Raw genomic sequence first — 18,429 nt, forward strand, 5'->3', positions numbered from 1 at the left:
ACTAATATGCCACTGACTATAATCATTTTCTTCTACAGGTGGGCTTCATAGACTACATCGTCCATCCTCTGTGGGAGACGTGGGCAGACCTGGTCCACCCTGATGCCCAGGACATCCTAGACACGCTGGAGGACAATCGTGAGTGGTACCAGAGCATGATCCCACACAGCCCCTCGCCCACACCCGAGGCCCAGGACAAGTTGGGCCTGCCTGGGGGAGCCATGGGAGCCGGAGGGGGTGGAGGTGGATCCTCCACAGGAGATAAGTTCCAGTTTGAGCTGACCCTAGAGGAGGAGGAGTGCGAGTCCGACACAGAGAGCCCTCCGGCAGAGGAGGAGGGGTACAGTAGCACTGGGATGGAGCCTTCTAGGACTGACCCGGACAGCAGACTCCATTCCATGTCTGCCACTTCTCACCCACACACGCAAGTACTCTCCAAAATGGCTACCTCTGTCCTCAATCTTGGTGGCAGGACTTTGTCCACAGACTCTGACCCAGAAAGGGAGGCCACCGAAGACAGAGAACATGACCAAGAAGGTAACGCCGGTGTGAGGCGCTTCAGGCTAGGTACATAACATCAGTGCAATATTCTTTTTATTTTTTCTTCTTTTTTTTTTTACATTTCTGAGCCTCCCCTCTGACCCCTTCAACCCCCATCTCTGGCTTCCTTGGATTGAATGGCAGGACAAAGCTGGGGTAAGGAACGTAGAGGGGGTGCGTTCAGGAAGTCTGCACTTACACAGCAGTCACCTCGTACTGGAGAAAGGAGAGCCCCACTGTTCCTTCTTTGGTTGCAGAGAACAGGAAACCGTGTTTTTGAGCTGGTCTTTTGTGTTTTACCGTTTTACGTCTCTGAGTTGGACGTGTCCCCGTACTCAGCTTATGTTTCTCAGAGACACTGAGAAAACCAACCTTCCTGTTTTGCAAGTCAAGCCAAGGTCTACGACAAAAGAGCAAGGATTTTGTGGAACACGTCTTCCTTTTGACTACTTATGACCGCTTGAAACAATTGACGAAGCGACAAACTTAGTAACAACAAACACCACAAAGGCTTTTGAGACATTATGCCAAACAGATTAATAAACATGGACTTGGCCAATGGCAACATTTGCCTGCCTTTTCAACTGTTGGTCATTTTGTTTTTAATTGAAGTCCTTTTAAACTAGTGCAGAAAGTGGTTTAAACCGGTAAACTGCAGACTTACCAAATATGTACTACAAAGGACAAAGTACAGAGCAGAACATCAGAATTGAGGAAGAGATTGTTTCAATGTAGCACAACACTTTTTGGGTACCTTGTTGTAACAGCTACTCGGTGCATCACTAGGGGTCTCTCATCAGCCACACCCTTAACAACTGGTTTAGGGTCAGTTCTTCCTCCCACAGTCCTAACCACAGTCCTGTTATGTGTAAACCAACAAAACCAACCCTGAGCCAGCCGTTATAGGGACATATAAGTAACCCAAAGCTATGCGGTGTGCACTTGGCACCTCCCAGTGTTGAATATCAGAATTAAAATCTGAATGTGTACTGCTATTCTAGGCATTCAAAATGCCCATACCTACAGTAATTTGACTATAGGTATGTTAAGTGGATTGGTTTTAGCTGTGTTGCTGTTGTAGGCAGGGGTATCCAAAACAAGCACTTCAGTTAAGATGCACCACTTGTCTGTATGATTTTATTTTATTTTATTTTTTTCTATTTGAAGTCCCTCATAGTGTATACATACTGCTTTATACTGTAATTGTGTGTATCCTTAACCTTTTTATGGCATCAGTTTGCCTCCACTTTTAGCACTTTACAATTTTACTCACAGCCAATCCTCATCCTGCTTGGAAGGGCTTGAGCCAATCCATAAACACATTGGAGGCAGGTGACTGAGAATTTTTGTTTGCCACTGGCAACATGGTAGCCAGCACTTACATACCCTAGCACATTAGGATAACTAGTTGCATTGAGGGAACCTGGACAGAGTTAAGTTAACTGTTTGACAGTACAGTAGGGCTGTGGGACATTTTTTACATTTACATTTTAGTCATTTAACAGATGCTCTTATCCAGAGCAAATTACAACTTGAGCACATACATTCTCATACTGGTCCCCATGGGAATTGAACCCACATCCCTGGCATTTGCAAGTGCCATGCTCTACCAAATGAGTCAAACTGTACAATGTCCTTTCAAGTCTATTATTGTTGTTACAGTAAAGGTCTCAAGTTTCCTACTTACTTCAGGTACCATAATCTGGTCACACTATCAACCAGTTGAACTAGTAAAAAAAAGATACATTGGTAGAGTTTACATATGTTATCACAGTTTGTGAAGCACATGGTGTAATATTTGCCAAACTATTTCAGAACTGTATGAAAGATGTGCCGCTCAAGGCAATTGTAAAAAAAAAAAAAAAAAAAAGACCGTTGGCCATAGGCCAGTTTTCTGTGCTGAAATTTTCACACCCTTTTCCTTTTGTCATTGGTCAATATTCTGCTCTTCACAGGGACATGACCAATGACAGTACAAGTGCCAAGCAAGCATGACACAACTCGTACTGTAATTTCCATTTTGCTCCAGGCTAATTTCCATCAATGACTAATGTTGATCATGTCGCCCTCCCTGTATACCCTTTCTGCCCCATAGGTTTTCTGTTTTAGAACAATAATTCACTGATAACCGCACCTTTCTTAATGTTTGAATGGTTGGACATTTAGATGAATTGAATTTGTAAAGAAACCAAAGCACTTTGTATAGTAATTTTTACAAGTCTGTGCTTAAAGTACAGTCGAGTGTGATGTAACTCTGTTGACTAATCCACATTAGTATTCCGTATTCTGGTATTATGTGGCTTGATTATTACAATTGATGCATAGCACAGGCTGGACCACTGAAGCTAAATTGGTGGACTTGTGCTATGGAATTAGAACTTTTTTGTATCTATAATATGTTTTGATAAAGATGCATGAAAGATGCAAGATTCATAAGGAAATTATTCAAGTATCTAAAATAAGCTCATCTGTGAACAGAAACTTTTGAACCTACACGTGGAGTAAATTGATGTTGTGTTTTTACGAAAGATCCAGAAATGTGACTTTCTGGAGCCTTATATTTGCGTACGTTTTCTTTCCTCATAGATTGTATACTCGATATGGTGGGGAGACACCAGTGCCATGCACACTGTAGTTAAGGAGCACAAACAGTTCAGAACTCAAGCAAGCCTTTCTGTCTTTCTCAGCTGTCATGAAACAATGGCTGGTGAAGACATTTTATGACAGTATTTTCACGAAGATTCAGTTATGCTCTGTCTACCATTGATTGTTTTGTATATTTTCCTCACAACGCTTTGTGTACAGTTTATTTATTATTTCTATATCTGTCTGAAAATGAAGAACTATAGACTTTGTCGGAGGCTAAGTATTTATTTGTAGCTAACTTCTGAGCTTTGGGAGAAAAAAAAATCGGATAGATTTCAACTACAGTGCTCAACCATGGAGGCCGGTGGGAGGACCTACAGAAGGACGGGCTCATTGTAATGGCTGGAATGGAATTAATGGAACGGAGTAAAACATGTAGTTTCCATATGTTTGATGTGTTTAATACCGTTCCATTTATTCCATTCCAGCCATTACAATGAGACGTCCTCCCATTGATCTTGCCACCAGCCTCCTCTGGCACTCAACCAAATGTTTTAGTTTCCTTATGTCTGCCATAAAAGAAAGCAAAAATAAACCAACTTTACGGTTTCCTTTCAGTCGGTCATTCGGTATAACATACTATGTAGGGTCAACGACCAATCCTATTCACCTGAAGCAAATTGAAATCACTCCCAACGGGCCAATGGATGCCAAGCCTGCCCTCGGATGCCCCGCCTTCCTGACAATAATACTGGAGCTCGCATACATTTCCTACATTTTTGCATTTGTTAACTACTTTCTGCTCTGCTTGTGTAGCTAATACTTCCTTGTTTAGGTAGGATTTGTGTTTGCTTAACACCCACTACTTTCTGCTCTGCTTGTGTAGCTAGTGCTCTGTTGCTTGAGTAAGATGGCCAGTGGTAGGAGGAAGTTCAAAAAGGCTAACCAGCCGAGTTTGAACCTCCGACCATGACCTAGGGCATGTGGTTTCACAATAAAATATTAAGAAAAGAGTGCTATCCTGCTTGCTTGGGGTGGAAACACACTTGGCTCAGGCCAGTTTGCATGATCAATGTCTCCGGCTGGGGTTCAACCTCTATTGGGTGTAGGGCTTACTTTGTGAGGAAGATTGAGGCTGCTGGCAAAGGTTCTTCCAGTGAAAATGAGAGTTTGGGAATGGGGTTGTTTGAGGCCGGTGTAGAGTTGATATGGGTGTAATCCCAGCCAAGTGAGGCTCATTCTGGTTTCTCTGGCAGTGTTCAGATTCTGGATTCCAGGGATGATATACTATCCCTGATTGGCTCTGGAGGGTCTTCAGAGTGTCAATGGGTTGACATCAGTCCGGGAAAGCCTGAAGCCCCGGCTTTGGATTTGGCGGGGGAGAGTGAACCATTGGTGGTTAATGCGCCTTTGTTGGAGCTGTGTCGTAGGGCGGCAGATCACCTAGGGTTAGATTGTCCTTCTCCCCTGCAGAGGAGTTCCTCCAGGTTACCTCCCATCCCTGCAGCAGTGATGAGTGATGAGCTAAAGACAAACTGTGATTCCCCTCATTCAGCCAGGCTGGAGCTACCAGGTTATAGTGAGTTCATTAATAGTGGGTATGGAGGAGACGGGGCTCGTTTGCACACCACCAATGGATAGAAAGCTGGCGAGTTACTTAACTTCAGAGGCTAACAAGGGGGCAAATCTGTCACGCCCTGACCTTAGAGAGCCTGTTTACGTCTCTATTTGTTTGGTCAGGGTGTGATTTGGGTGGGCACTCTCTTCTTTATTTCTTTGTTTCTGGCCGAGTGTGGTTCCCAATCAGAGGAAGCTGTCTATCGTTGTCTCTGATTGGGGATCATACTTAGGCAGCCCTTTTTCCCACCTGTGATTGTGGGTAGTTGTCTATGTGTAGTGGCCTGCGAGCACCACGTAACTTTACGTTTGTTTGTTATTTCTGGTTTTGTTGACGACATTATAAATAAACGAAGATGTACGCTCACCACGCTATGCCTTGGTCCACTTCTTCCGACGAGCGTGACAAAATCCTAGCATGATGATTCCAAATAAACAGTGCTGATCCTCAGCGGATCAGCTGGACAAAGTTATGTCTGTCCCACTGTACTATCCTGGCTGTGGGGGAAAGTATGGGGGGCGATGGTGGTGGCTCAGTGCCACCTCTGGTTGATGTTGTCCTGGATTCCTGAGAGGGATAGGCGGATGTATTTGGATGAGACAGTTTATTCAAAAAGGTTGTTTTGCTCGGCTATGGAGTCCTTACGGGCCAATTTCGGGAGAAACAAAAGCAGGACGTAGCTCTATGGGTCCTTTTCCAACTAAAATCGTTTGCGGTTCTGCAGTTCCGAGGCGTGAAGGAAAGGGTGCACGCCTAAGGCGGGTTGCCGCCTTGGTGCTTCTGGGCAGCGGCAGACGTCTTGGCACAGACGGCGTGCTGGTTTGAAGGAACGCAGGATGCAAGCAGATTCTTCTGTCACGCTGGGGAAGAAGCAGACATCTCAACCCTAGCTGGAGGCCGGGAGAGGGGGCGTGCTCTCTGGGCCCTCCTTCCCAAACATTTACTGTGGCAACAGTGCTCCCAAGTGGCTTGGTCAATAAGGGGCAAGTTACTGGTTGCCGAAGTCCCCGAACCCAGGGTGGGCATAATAAACACAGTTCCTTCCTCACATTCAGACACGCGGTTGTCAAAAGTGGTAGAAATGAAAAACAAGTATAATTTTTTTTTAAATTTATAAATTAACCTAAATTATCCTAGGAGATAATAGTGCGGTCCCACACTGCCACACTTGTTTCCCATATGGTGTTCATAATGAATCTCAAGAGAAGTTGTTGACTACGGCTCAGCGCTCAATGCATTCAGTTTCTGGACCTTGCTCTATCACGCGTTTTTGTCCCAACAGAGGAGGGTCACATTCCGGCTGGGGCCCTTAGTGCCGTTTTGCTTTTGCCTGTGGTTATTGGGTCTAATGGCCTCTATGATGGCTGTGGTGCCTCTGGGACGTCTGCTGATGCGTATATTTCAGCGCTAGGTGACTGCTAGTGTCTGGACGCATCTTGCCACTGCCATTGGTTGCTTAGGGTTTCCCCATCGTTGCTATCAATGAGGCATTTCCTTCCGATGTTTTAGGGCCATCATGTGTTGGTAAGGTCTGACAACAGGATGATGGTGGCGTACATCAACAGGCAGGGGGGACGAGGTCTCTCTTTCTCCTAAACCTGGCACGTTATCTCCTCGTATGGAGCAGTGCGAATTTCCTGTCGCTCAGGGCAAAGTATCTTCCCGGATCTCTCCATGTGGGTGCAGATCTACTTTCCAAGGGGGGTCCTATCTCTAAGGAGTGGAGACTGCACCCCTCAGTGGTTGCCCAGATATGGGACCGGTTTGGCAGGGCCGACGTAAAGCTTTACACATTGCGAGAAAATGCGCATTGTCGACGTCTTCTCAATGAGAGATCTGTGCACTTTGTTGTGAGCGGATGCTTGGCATATCAGTGACCTCGGACCCTGCTCTATGCGTTCCTCCAATGGACCTGATTCAGGCCACTGTGGAGAGGGTCCTTCAGGAAGGTCTGTTGTTGATTCTGGTGGCTCCCCGTTGGACCAGACAACCCTGATTCCCGGAGATCCTCTGCCTGTTAGGTGGGTTTCTGATGTTCTTGCAAGAGCTTTTTGAGCAGGGCCTTTCTTTTTCCATATTTAAGTTTATGTAGGGACCCGTGGAGGGGTTCCGTGTCATCAGGATCTATTGTCTATTGACACCCAAGGCCGTAGATATGGCTCTGCAGATTTGGCCCCTGAAAGGTTGAATTTGATGACAAGGGTTTATCCTCTGATTATGACTATACAGTTGGGCGTGTGCACCCTCTACGAGAGGATTGTAAATAAGTGGCACGAGTTTGAGGTTTGGTGTCAGGTTAAAGGAGTTTCTGATGTTCTTGCAAGAGCTTTTTGAGCAGAGCCTTTCTTTTTCCATATTCATCTCTCGGCGTGTCATGTAGGGATTGACGGCTCTCCCCAGGGGTCCTATCTGGTGGCTCTGGTGGTGTGGTTCCACATTGAGTGAGCCTCCTTTGGAACATTTGGTGTCTGTAGACAAGACTGCCCTGCTAATGGCCTTGGCATCAGCCAAGCATGTTGGGGATATCCACATGCTATTAGTACACCCCTCTCAGAGCAAGTGACGTCACCGATTGAAACGCTATTTAGCGCACACCGCTAACTAAGCTAGCCGTTTCACATCCGTTACATATGGACTTGGGCCAATGTTAGGCAGCGTTTTGTCTGGGTTACCACAGTTTCCCTGTGGGTTTGAGCCTTGGGATGCCGTGGCTATGCGCAGGCTGCCTTGGTTCATTGTGCATGTGCGCTTTACCAAGTCATGACAGGGGTTCTGTTGTTTTGGACTTGCAGTTCCTTGTACAAGTTCTGACATGTCAGGCTCGCAAGTTAATTAAGTATTGTTCTTGGAACTGTGGGGTCTATGGACTTGTCAGTGTGCATTGCCAAGTTGCAGCAGGTTCTAGGTCCCTATATGGGGTTCTGACAGTTCAGAATTCTTGGTTAAGTATCAGAGAAAAAGGTGACTTCTGTAAACCAATTTTGCAGCCGGTAGAAGCTGTTTGTGTGCTTGGGCTGTCGTGTGGTACCCTCTGAGCCGGCTTGGAGCATGATTGAAAGTACCCATAGTGTGTTATACCGAGTGACCGACTGAAAGGGAATGTACATTTATGAATATAACTACTGTTCCCTGAAGGAGTGAACAAGGTATAACCTATTTAGACCCCACGCCATCAGGGGGTTCGGGCTCGCTGAAGAGCAGTATTGAATTTAGGAAGTGTATGCGAGCCCTCATATTATAGCCAGGGAGGTGGGGCTTCTGAGGGCGGGCTCTGCATTAATTGACCCGTTGGGTTTGATTTCAGTTTGCTTCAGGTGAATAGGATTGGTTGACCCCCTATAATATGTTATACCTTGTTCTTTCCTTCAGGGAACAGCGGTTCTATTCATAACTGTATGTTTTCTAGATAGCATCAGTAGAGTAGGAGATTCCTCCTTGTTTCAGGCACATTGTTCCTATGTTTTTCTCCGGACCAGAACTATTCAGTCTGCAGTCACGACAATCTAAACACAACTGTTTACTATGGGTTTCAACGCTCTTACTGTACCTGTACGCCTGTCCACCTTGCCAATAAAGAAGTCTACATGCTTTTGACATCATGGATGCTTATTGGGAATAACGTTGACCATGGAATGCTGCTATGATATGCATGTTTTTTTCCAACACAAATCAGATGACATATGGTTATCTGAACGTATTTCAATAAGACGGGGCGGCAGCGTGACCTAGTGGTTAGAGTGTCAAACTAGTAACCAAAAGGTTGCAAGATCAAATCCCCAAGGTGCAAGTCTGTCATTCTGCCCCTGAACAAGGCAGTTAACCCACTGTTCCTCAGCCATCATTGAAAATAAGAATTTGTCCTTTAACTGACTTGCCTAGTTAAATAAAGGTAAAAAATAAGACAATCATTCTAAATAAAGTCCTAGTAGCAAAGGGATAGGTGGCAACATGTTTTTTTATGAATCATGAGAAAATTATTGTACAGTTTGATGACAATCGATTTTTACCTTTATCCATAACTAGTCCCCTCAATAATGAGAGAGGTATTGGGGTAGGCCCTAGAGCTCAGCGACCTTAAACAGTCTCGATTGGTTTAAAAGACTGTCAGTCATCCTCTAGCTCTACTCTGAGCCCGCCCCTTCGGTGACAGGCAATCAAGTGACGCCCAAGGTTCTGCAGGTGCGATACTGGGTACTGCTGCAATAGCGCTGCAGATAAAAACAGGCTTTTCACGGTAAGCCGCAAGCGGTATTATTTTGCGAGTCATTTAAAGAAATTATAGCACTAGAAAGGGTTAGATTATGTTTCCAGATGTAAATCAAAAAGTGGAGAGGGCCAATTTATTTGCGAAATAAGGAAGAGTAACCTTCATTTGACATATAGCGAGGCTGGAATGCTTCGCTAGCCTAGTATGCTAGCTAAGCCTAATTGCAGGGAGCCGTGTATGTTTTATTGGATGAACTGATGTTTATGCTGTCAATGCGGCTGTTTAAAAATAATGTAGCGTGGGTTTTCTGCCATTACAACAGAAATCATATTGAATGACCAAGAGCAACTGTTATTTGGGAAATAAACATGTTTCGAAATGTTTTCCCCCCATTGAATGGTGCGCGAGCCTTTCGAGCCCACTAGCAATCTTGAGGAAAGCAGCAACTGGCTGGCTGGCTATAAAGATAGGCGTCAAACTAGCTAGATAGCTAGCTGAACAATGGTGACCCAATAGCTTAATTGATCTCCCTGTGACCAAGACCGCTTACCCATGTAAATACAATTATCTACGTACATTGTATAGCAAATGTCAAGTCAAACCGCCTGATGTAACTGCATGTCCCTGTCCATTCAAGTATACAACATGCGCTAAAATCTATTTTCACAACACCCAGCCATAGATGGGTTAGCCGATGCTTAGCCTAAGCCCTGCGGTTTCCGCCTTCTTTATCTTGGCGATTTTACTGTCTGAAATGTCCAGGCAATGTAAGCAATGACTATCTACATTTATTTATAACAAAATGTTGTTTTCATTACGTTGCTTTACTATGCATGATAAAAGGTATTACAGTATCGTTTTTCTGTTTAAACCTTATATGCGCACTAGAATGTGCAGGAGCTGACTATACAGCGCCACAGGACACTGATGTTTCCAAGACTCCCACCTCTCAAGATAGTGTTATGGAAATGTTATGGAGGTCAATCAGTTTTGATCCTGTACTTTAGTGGATACATTTTATTTGAAAGCAGGTGAGGCTTGTCCTCACCACCATTGGGATCAATAAAAGATGCCTGTAGTATCAAATGACTGAAAGAGATCTGGGAGGATTCCAAATATTCAGTGTCAAAATCACTTTGTTTCTGTTATCATTATGGTATTACTCAATGAAATCTAGTTGCAAGGATTCACTGACATTCATAGCCATCAAAATCACACTGGGTCCTTAATACTGTAATAGGCCATACAATCAAAGCATACGCCTATTTCAAAATTCAACTATTTTGGTTTTAATTCAAAATGTTGTATCATATTATTCCACAAAAATATATTGCTTTCGGCTTTTTTTAAACATCCTTCTCTTTAGTTGATGAATACATTTTGAAGGGTGTGACTAATCTCAAGTCAATCATTTACTAAAAGGCTTTACGGCTCATTGAAAATAGTCAGCATCAATCAGTATGATTCGACTCACTGCCGTTTTTATTGATAGTTGTCTATCCCTTTCCCAGAGAGGTGTTAGATTATAATTCTCATTCTATTGACCACTGCCGTTGGAAGCGTTTAGGAAAATGTCTCCATAGTTATTGGTTTGATGTCAAAACATACTGTCTTATTTTGATGTAGCTATTTTTCATAGAGAAAGTAGATGTTGGATATGGGTGAGCATGAGTGAAAATCATTTGGTAGGTCTACTTACCTGCCCATTTCCTCAGACATTTACCAAAGAGGTGCTCATGGATTTCTCTGAAAAACAATCCTCTGATTGTTGACAAAGCAAATGGATAAATCTGCCATTTTGACAGAATAAAAAAAATCTATTTTAAATGGGCAACAAAAGTATTAATTACATTTGTCGTCATTCTATCCCTCCAAAGATGGCTTCCGCAACAGCCACTTATGGACAGAAGGAGTCCTCAGACCAGAACTTTGACTACATGTTCAAGATCCTGATCATTGGCAACAGCAGTGTGGGTAAGACCTCCTTCCTGTTTCGCTACGCAGACGACTCATTCACGCCGGCCTTTGTCAGCACGGTGGGCATCGACTTCAAGGTGAAGACCATCTACAGAAACGACAAGAGGATCAAGCTGCAGATCTGGGTAAGACACTGACCATAACTAAATTATATTTTTCCTCTGTTGAACACAAATTAGCTCATTTGTTATCAAGGGTGTTCTTGCTTTAAAGGGATCGCTACACCAAATTACACATTTACCTCATCTAACGGATATGTAGTCGGCTCGTTTGGATGAAGAACAGACATTGACAGATTCAACCATTGCGGTATCTAATCCCCAACCCTGGTCCTGGAGAGCTACTGTACAAGGTGTGCAGGCTTTTGTTTCAACCAAGCACTTAACACACCTAATCCAACGAATAAACTGCTCGACAAGAGCATGATCGGGTGTATTAGAACTGGATCAAAAACATACGTAGCGTTCCAGGACCAGGGTTGGTGAGTACTATTTTACCTTGTGAAATATGAATGAGCACAAAGGTCTTGGCAAGTAGACTAGTTCTCCAAGTTTGTTGGCTATAAAGTAATGGGGGGGACAACTGTATGGGAAATATCCCATGACAATAGGCTAGATCTGAAAGTTATGCTTTTTTTAGAGGGTGTGTTTGTTTAGGATTTTGGCCAGTCAGACCCCTATACTTTCCTGCATGACAGCAGAGGGGGTGGAGAGGAGCAGTATTGGTACACTAGCAGGAGGTTTGTGTCTCCAGTCTCTGTGTCTGTGGCTCCTGTAAGAAATATGTTTAGTTCTGAAGAAGATTGGTTGTGACACTACGTGTGTCATGGTGGGTCATCTGTATCCACCCCTTTTAGCAGAGTAGACCTCGCTATGGAACAGTGCACACAGCTCAAATCTAGGGTGCTACCTTCATACACAAGAAGGATATTCATATTATAAGGATTATGATTACTGTATCTTGAAACATGTAATTTGAGGATTTGATGACACATGCTCACCTAGATCTACATGTTTTATTGAAATTTGAACGGTTTTCTCAGTTGCTAGATCCGAGGCGCATTTTATTAATGTGAGCAAATCCCCTCTCCCAAGATTATCTTGATTTATATCCTGTTTGACATGTATGGAATAAATCAAGATTATATGCTGTCAGTGTGGGTTTACTCTATTCATATGATCCTGTGAACATGATCATGTCTCGACGTTATAACATCGCTAAAGCCAAAAAACATGTATGCTGATAAGTCTAGTTTTCCTAAATCGACCTTGATTCGATTTCTAAAGTGTCTGTCGTTGCTGTCTCTCCTATGTGCAGCATCATTATGGCCTGGTGACGCCCATAAAACCTGCTTAAACACATCAGAAAATGGCTTTGAGTGCTATTGCATCTCTCTGTGTTATGTTACTGGAGTATCTATCGCACTGTCATCACACTGCTTGTTTAAAACAGAATCTTACTCTGATATACTGCACTGCTACGTGTGCTGGCTCTAAATTGATACAACAACTACACTTCTGACATCATACGGAATATTAAAGTTAGTATCTTTTTTATTTTTTTTAATCCACAACTACAATGTTTAAAGATGGGAGGTTAAACTTAGTGCATTATTTTATGTGGTAGTACATTGCAGGGCTATTTTTGTGCCTGAGTATACGTGTGTGTGATATACTGACCGATTGTGTGATATAACGTGTGCTTCTCAGGACACTGCCGGCCAGGAGCGATACAGGACCATCACCACAGCCTACTACAGAGGAGCCATGGGCTTCCTGCTCATGTATGACATAACCAACGAGGACTCTTTCAATGCCGTGCAGGACTGGTACGGGTCCACTGGGAAATAGTGTTTGTCCGTGTATTGTGTTTATGTTCTACAAAAGTTAAATAATTTGATGACCACACCAATCAAGCGTCAGTTGCTTTGCCTGCTTGAATGAGGGTCCATGCATGCAACTAAACATGTTCAGTATGGGAAGTTATGATAGGATCCTTAATATAACTCAGTTTAATGTGTGTGTCAGGTCCACCCAGATTAAGACGTACTCATGGGACAACGCCCAGGTCCTGCTGGTGGGAAACAAGTGTGACATGGAGGATGAGAGGGTGGTGGCAGCAGACCGGGGCAGGCAGCTCTCTGACCAACTGGGTGAGTTGGAACACTGGACTTAATTACCCAGTAATATAACAGCAACAAGTTATCAGTTTCCTTTCACTACAAAATGAGTTTTATGTTCCTAACCTGCAGTAGTCTCTGAAAGCCGACTGTAGGCAATAGGAACTAGGCTCTTGTTTGACAACTTGACCAACAAATCACGAGGCAGACATGCCAGAATGTGGCGATTCAAAACCAAAGTTTGCAGGCTAAAACCGTTGCAGTTGTTTTGTTTGAGTGAAGGTAGTTGATGTAAACTAGCCACTTGTGAAATGCACTCAAAAATAACCTCTGATCTCAATCTTGCTAGATACTATTACTATTACTATTTTATTTTAATTTATTTATTTCACCTTTATTTAACCAGGTAGGCTAGTTGAGAACAAGTTCTCATTTACAACTGCGACCTGGCCAAGATAAAGCATAGCAGTGCGAATAAAGTAGCGATGTAGTTTCATCTATGTCATAAAGAGTCCATCATTGATCCTAGTCGCTGTTGCCAAGGGTCAGGTTTAAGGTCATCTGCAGTTACTGTGTACAGTAGTTCTGGGGCAACAATATATGGACAAATTCATGTCAAGTGTTGATGATTACAACAAGTACACATCACTCGTTAGATTTGAACGTCTCTTAATTAATCAGACATCTGTCTTTCCTCTGCAGGCTTTGAGTACTTTGAGTGCAGTGCCAAGGACAACATCAACGTGAAGCAGACGTTTGAGCGGCTGGTGGACATCATCTGTGAGAAGATGTCGGAGAGCCTGGACAACGCCGACCCCGCCGTCACAGGGGCCAAACAGGGGCCCCAGCTCACCGAGCAGCCCGAACGCCCCCACCAGGACTGTGCTTGCTAAACACACACACCTGACCTCTCACACACCCCCTTCCTACAACCTTCTCAGCTGGTGGAAGAGGTCTGTGATGGGTTTGTGTTTGGATGGAAAATCCGAAAAACTCCATTCTGTATTTCAGTCCCCCGTCTATCTATAGGTGTTCTACTGTAAGTCCAAAGTTCACATTCCTCTGACTCCCCTTACTGCGGCCTCAAACCTGAAAGGATTATGACTTTTTTCAAAGGGCCACATTGCTGATTATCTGTTTACTGTTGATAGCTTTGCTGTTTTTTTTTTTTAATATGTCCCCTATTTGGCTGGTGACAGAACATATTAAGCCACCAAATCCATTGGCGTGAGTGAGGTATGGTCCAAATTTGTGATAACAAAAATTGGATGAGATTGTGTTTTCGAACATTTCCGACCAAAATCCCATGCATATTGGTTATCAGTCATGGTTATTTTCTAATATTTTTTCATTGCGGAATTTAAGAAAAAGAAAACAATGTGTTAAGTACTGGTCCCTGTCCTTATTATTATTTTTTTTACTTAAAAAAAAAAACTTCATTTTTTCCCCCTCGCAAACCTTGATAGAAAGAATATTGATTGATGGATAAAGGTGTCTTAGGTATAAGAACAGTATGTATAAATGTTCAGACATGAATGAATATGCATTTTAAAATGTGAAAATATATAAACAAATAGTAAACAATTACAATATTTATGTATACATATCTGTGCATTGTGAGAGGTGTGTGTTTAATTTTTTTTCATGGAACTTCTGTAAGCTGTTGTGGGTCACGCCCCTCTGAATCAAACTGGTTTGTTTTGCTTTAAGAACGTAGCATGTGTGAAGAACAGTTAAATGAAGCTTCTAATTTTTTGTCAGTGTATAACACTGCTTCTCTACAGCACAATTACCTCTTATTCATGTGTACAACACACACAGAACGACACTGGGTACAGCACCCTTATACTACATCACGTTCCAATCACTTCCCGGTGTCTGGCAGTCTGGTTTTTTTTTTTTTTTTTTTTTGTGAGGAGGAAATACTTTTTTTAAAGCATGTTCAATGTCATGTTTGTGTGATTTTTGCTGTTTCTGTGTAGTGAGAATTGCTTGTTGGCATATACATGAGGAAAACATAACTAGCTAGAGCCAAACGAAATGCACTCAGGCACATGAAGACATTGTCACGGCCATCTATATTTATACACAGTATATTTATTTATTAATGAAGTAGGTTTTTCGTAGGTTGTTGTTTGCGGGCTGCACTATCAGTTTAAAAAAGACGGTTATATCAGTATTGAAAAAAAGATTGGTTCAAAATTGAAATTAAAGTGTTGACATACTCCAGACTGAGACACTTCCATTTCACTATGTTCTCCTGATCATGTACGAGCTGTTTCAATGGGAAATACTTATGTTTTTAAACCAACCATGAAGCCGTTAGTGTGGGTGTAATAATGCTATTGTAAATACTGTATTCCAGTCTCCTGGTTCTCCTTGATGGAAAATATTAACAGCCAACAAAGCATGTCTTTAACAAATACTGTTTGCTTGAAGGATTTAGGTAGGGTTTGTGCTATCCGGGATCCTTGGGACGTCCATGCACTAAACTTTAGCTTGACCCGCACCCTAACCTTTTAACCATAACACTTACCTAACCATGAACATAACCATTTTAAATGTCAACTTCAATGGGGGGGGGGGGGGTAGGGATGTCCCAAGGATCCCTCATAGCAGACCCTTTAGACAGCTTTGCTTAGGTCTTTCCGAAAATGACACCCTCTAGGACAAGACTTAGACATGTTTAGGGCTGAATAAAAGGCCTGTCATATTGTAGTAATGATAGAGAAGCATTTGGCATGTATGCCTACACTGTGGCAATTTTCAAAAAGGGAAAAGTTTTCGAAGTAGGATCAGTACTTATCACATCCTATTATTTATACTGCATTGGGTAACTTTAGTTTTGTTGATTGTGTTTCGCTACAGCTGTAAACTTGCCTCTGACTTAGGTATCTGTTCAATTCAGCGAGCTCTCTCTTAGCTCTCCATCCTATCTTCCCCCTGTAAATAATGTTTCTTTTTTGGGTTTTAGTCATGTGAATTGTGCTGTAACACTAACTCCAGGTTTGATAAAACAAGGAATTAATAAACAAAACATAAAAGCATTGTGTGAAAAATGAGTCAACATTTATTCAAATCTGTCTTTGAGGCACATTTTTGTGTTGGGTGTACAGTAGCCTCTTGGCCCAAACTGACAATGGTATTACCCTCATTAAGCCAATAGGTGGCATAATAGAGTAGGACTCCCACTGCTACCTACCTATTTTACCCCTTTTTATTTCAATGTAACAAAGCCTGTAATACAACAGGATAGGGGGGAAAACAATATGCACCTATTCTACACTAATCCATTGCTGGTAGAGGCTATAATAAATAGCTGGCACAATGTGTAATAGGACAGGAACTGAAATAAAGTACAGTCGGTCAACAACAACATTTGACAACAGAATAAACAATTCATAGAATTTAATAAAACAGCTTTGAGAGGTCAAATCCCGTTCAAAATGGCTACATAGGGCCAACAACGAAGGCTACATTCATGGATAGCGACAGATACACAGAGTTGCACAACATTAAATTACTGTAGCCAACACGAGCTTACAAGACATGCACAATTCATATTTGCAGAAAATATAAAAGACAGTATGCAAAATAAGACATGTTTTAGTAAATAAAATATACATTTGTCATTGGTAAATAAGTGCTTGTAAACAAGTAAGGCATTATATATTACACAGTGGATGACATGCGCTCACTGACATTCTGGTGTTTAGGTGCACTCATTGAGATTGTCCAGTTTACATGCAGATAATGCTATCCTTGTTCGGCTATGTATTATTGTCCATTGGAGAGCTGATAGTGCATTTTCCTCTGAAGAGGGCAGCAAAATTAGTCTGTTAGCCACATTTTTTAAGAGAGACCCATAGTGTTCCAGTTCTAATGGATTTTCAGCAACGAGTTTGTATTCTATTAGAACAGGCAAATAGCCTACTGGGTTTCAGTTAGTCCATATCCCCAAAGGATAACGAACCCCATGGTGGTGGGTACCTCATAGGCCTACATTGTCCTCTAGTAAGCTTGATCTTGGTTTGGGAGAAGTTGACACCCATTACTGACATGGTTCATAACCTTTTGTTTCAACTGGGCCACTTGCTCTCTAAGCACACTGGCTGTGGAGGCCAGTTCAGTGTTCTGTGTCTTAAGGTTTTTGACCTTGTCTTCAAGACGGGATATTCTCTCCAGTTTTCTTTTACGGCACTTGGACGCCGCTATTCTGTTGCGCAGCTTTTTCCTCTCTGCTTTGATGCGCTCCTGGTTGTCCATGTCAATAGGAGACAAAGGCGGGCTGTCTCCAAAGCACTGCATGTCGGGGACCGTCTGCGGCTCGTCCTTCAACGCCTGGAGTCGTGACAGAGCCGCCGCAGCCGCCTGTTGATGCGCGCTCATCAGATGAGAAGGTGGTGGTGGGAATGGAATTGTATCCGTGGAATAATTCACTGTGCTGCCCAGTGGGCTATTACCATAGCCGTTCAACGTCGTGTACACTGGCAGATCTGACGGCAAGCCGATTGGGGCTGCGTTGGAGCTGATGAGGTCCAGTCTGTCCGGCGGTACGCACGTCCCCTCGCTCAGCTGGTTCTGCTTGTGAAGATCCTCAAGCGCCTTCACGAAGCCTTCGGCAAATTCCTGTTCGTCACTGGCTGACTTTGGGTAGAGGAACTGAGAGGTTGGGATCGTGGTAACCATTCCATTCGATTGGATAATCAATCGTTCAAGGTCCGGAGTCGCCAATTTCAAGAGTCCCAAGTCCGGGGAGTTCAGAATTCCCTCTGCGTCCCGGAGATTCGGTTTCAGAATCGAGCTTTGGTCATCCAGGTTTAGACTAATTTCTTTCTTCATCATGCTGTTGTAGGAATAGAGGCTTGAAATCCCTCGAGTATTCAACACATTACAAGGGTAGAGGGTTGTTTCCATTCTAACCCCTCACATGAGGGTATGTTGAGGTTTACGCATAAACTAAGGCGATTCAACCGTTAAACTCCGGCAATAAAACACAGTTCAGGTTACAGTTTCCTGTATTTTTCCTATCTTCAAACTCTGGTTCCCCTTTACCTGTACCCCTGAGGCTAAAACAATAGTCGTGGCTTTTTCTGTTCTTCTCGCCCGTATGAACTCATTTCACAGATGGCACAACTGGTATGCGTACACCCAACCCTCTGCTTGTTTTTTACCCCTAAAAATTCCATTATGTCACTTTAGCGTGCTAAGATTGGCCCAAAATGACGTTCGTTTCCGGTCTGATTTAAATAAGGGGCCGAACCAGTCCATATTGCCATGGAGACTTTAGGTAAACTGCAAACAGTGCGGTGCATTGTGGTTTGATGTCATAAAATAGAACGCTCAGGGTCGCCAAGAGAAACTGGGCGGGGAATGAACTAG

At 43.1% G+C, this 18,429-nt stretch overlaps 3 protein-coding genes across 4 annotated transcripts in view; 2 read left to right on the forward strand and 1 right to left on the reverse strand.

Moving 5' to 3' along the window:
* The window catches only part of LOC135558526 (3',5'-cyclic-AMP phosphodiesterase 4D-like), a 79,185-nt gene extending 74,075 nt beyond the window's left edge, over positions 1-5,110 (forward strand). For both annotated transcript variants that reach the window (XM_064992389.1, XM_064992388.1), the window contains exon 14: positions 39-5,110. In XM_064992389.1, the coding sequence (XP_064848461.1) occupies positions 39-575 (537 nt within the window). In that variant the 3' untranslated portion in view covers positions 576-5,110. The remainder of the gene's footprint in view (positions 1-38) is intronic.
* Positions 5,111-8,896: 3,786 nt separating this feature from the next.
* Positions 8,897-16,094, forward strand: LOC135558530 (ras-related protein Rab-3A-like). Its single transcript, XM_064992397.1, has 5 exons — positions 8,897-8,978; positions 10,829-11,053; positions 12,638-12,756; positions 12,956-13,080; positions 13,750-16,094. The coding sequence occupies exons 2-5, from the start codon at positions 10,829-10,831 to the stop codon at positions 13,938-13,940; spliced, it is 660 nt and encodes a 219-aa protein (XP_064848469.1). The 5' UTR covers positions 8,897-8,978; the 3' UTR covers positions 13,941-16,094.
* A 331-nt stretch (positions 16,095-16,425) lies between these two features.
* LOC135558529 (transcription factor JunD-like) lies at positions 16,426-18,221 on the reverse strand. Its single transcript, XM_064992396.1, has one exon. The coding sequence runs from the start codon at positions 17,962-17,964 to the stop codon at positions 17,059-17,061; it is 906 nt and encodes a 301-aa protein (XP_064848468.1). The 5' UTR covers positions 17,965-18,221; the 3' UTR covers positions 16,426-17,058.
* Positions 18,222-18,429: the final 208 nt, after the last annotated feature.

Source organism: Oncorhynchus masou, chromosome 17 (genome assembly GCF_036934945.1).
Source record: "Oncorhynchus masou masou isolate Uvic2021 chromosome 17, UVic_Omas_1.1, whole genome shotgun sequence".
NCBI classification, from domain to species: domain Eukaryota; kingdom Metazoa; phylum Chordata; class Actinopteri; order Salmoniformes; family Salmonidae; genus Oncorhynchus; species Oncorhynchus masou.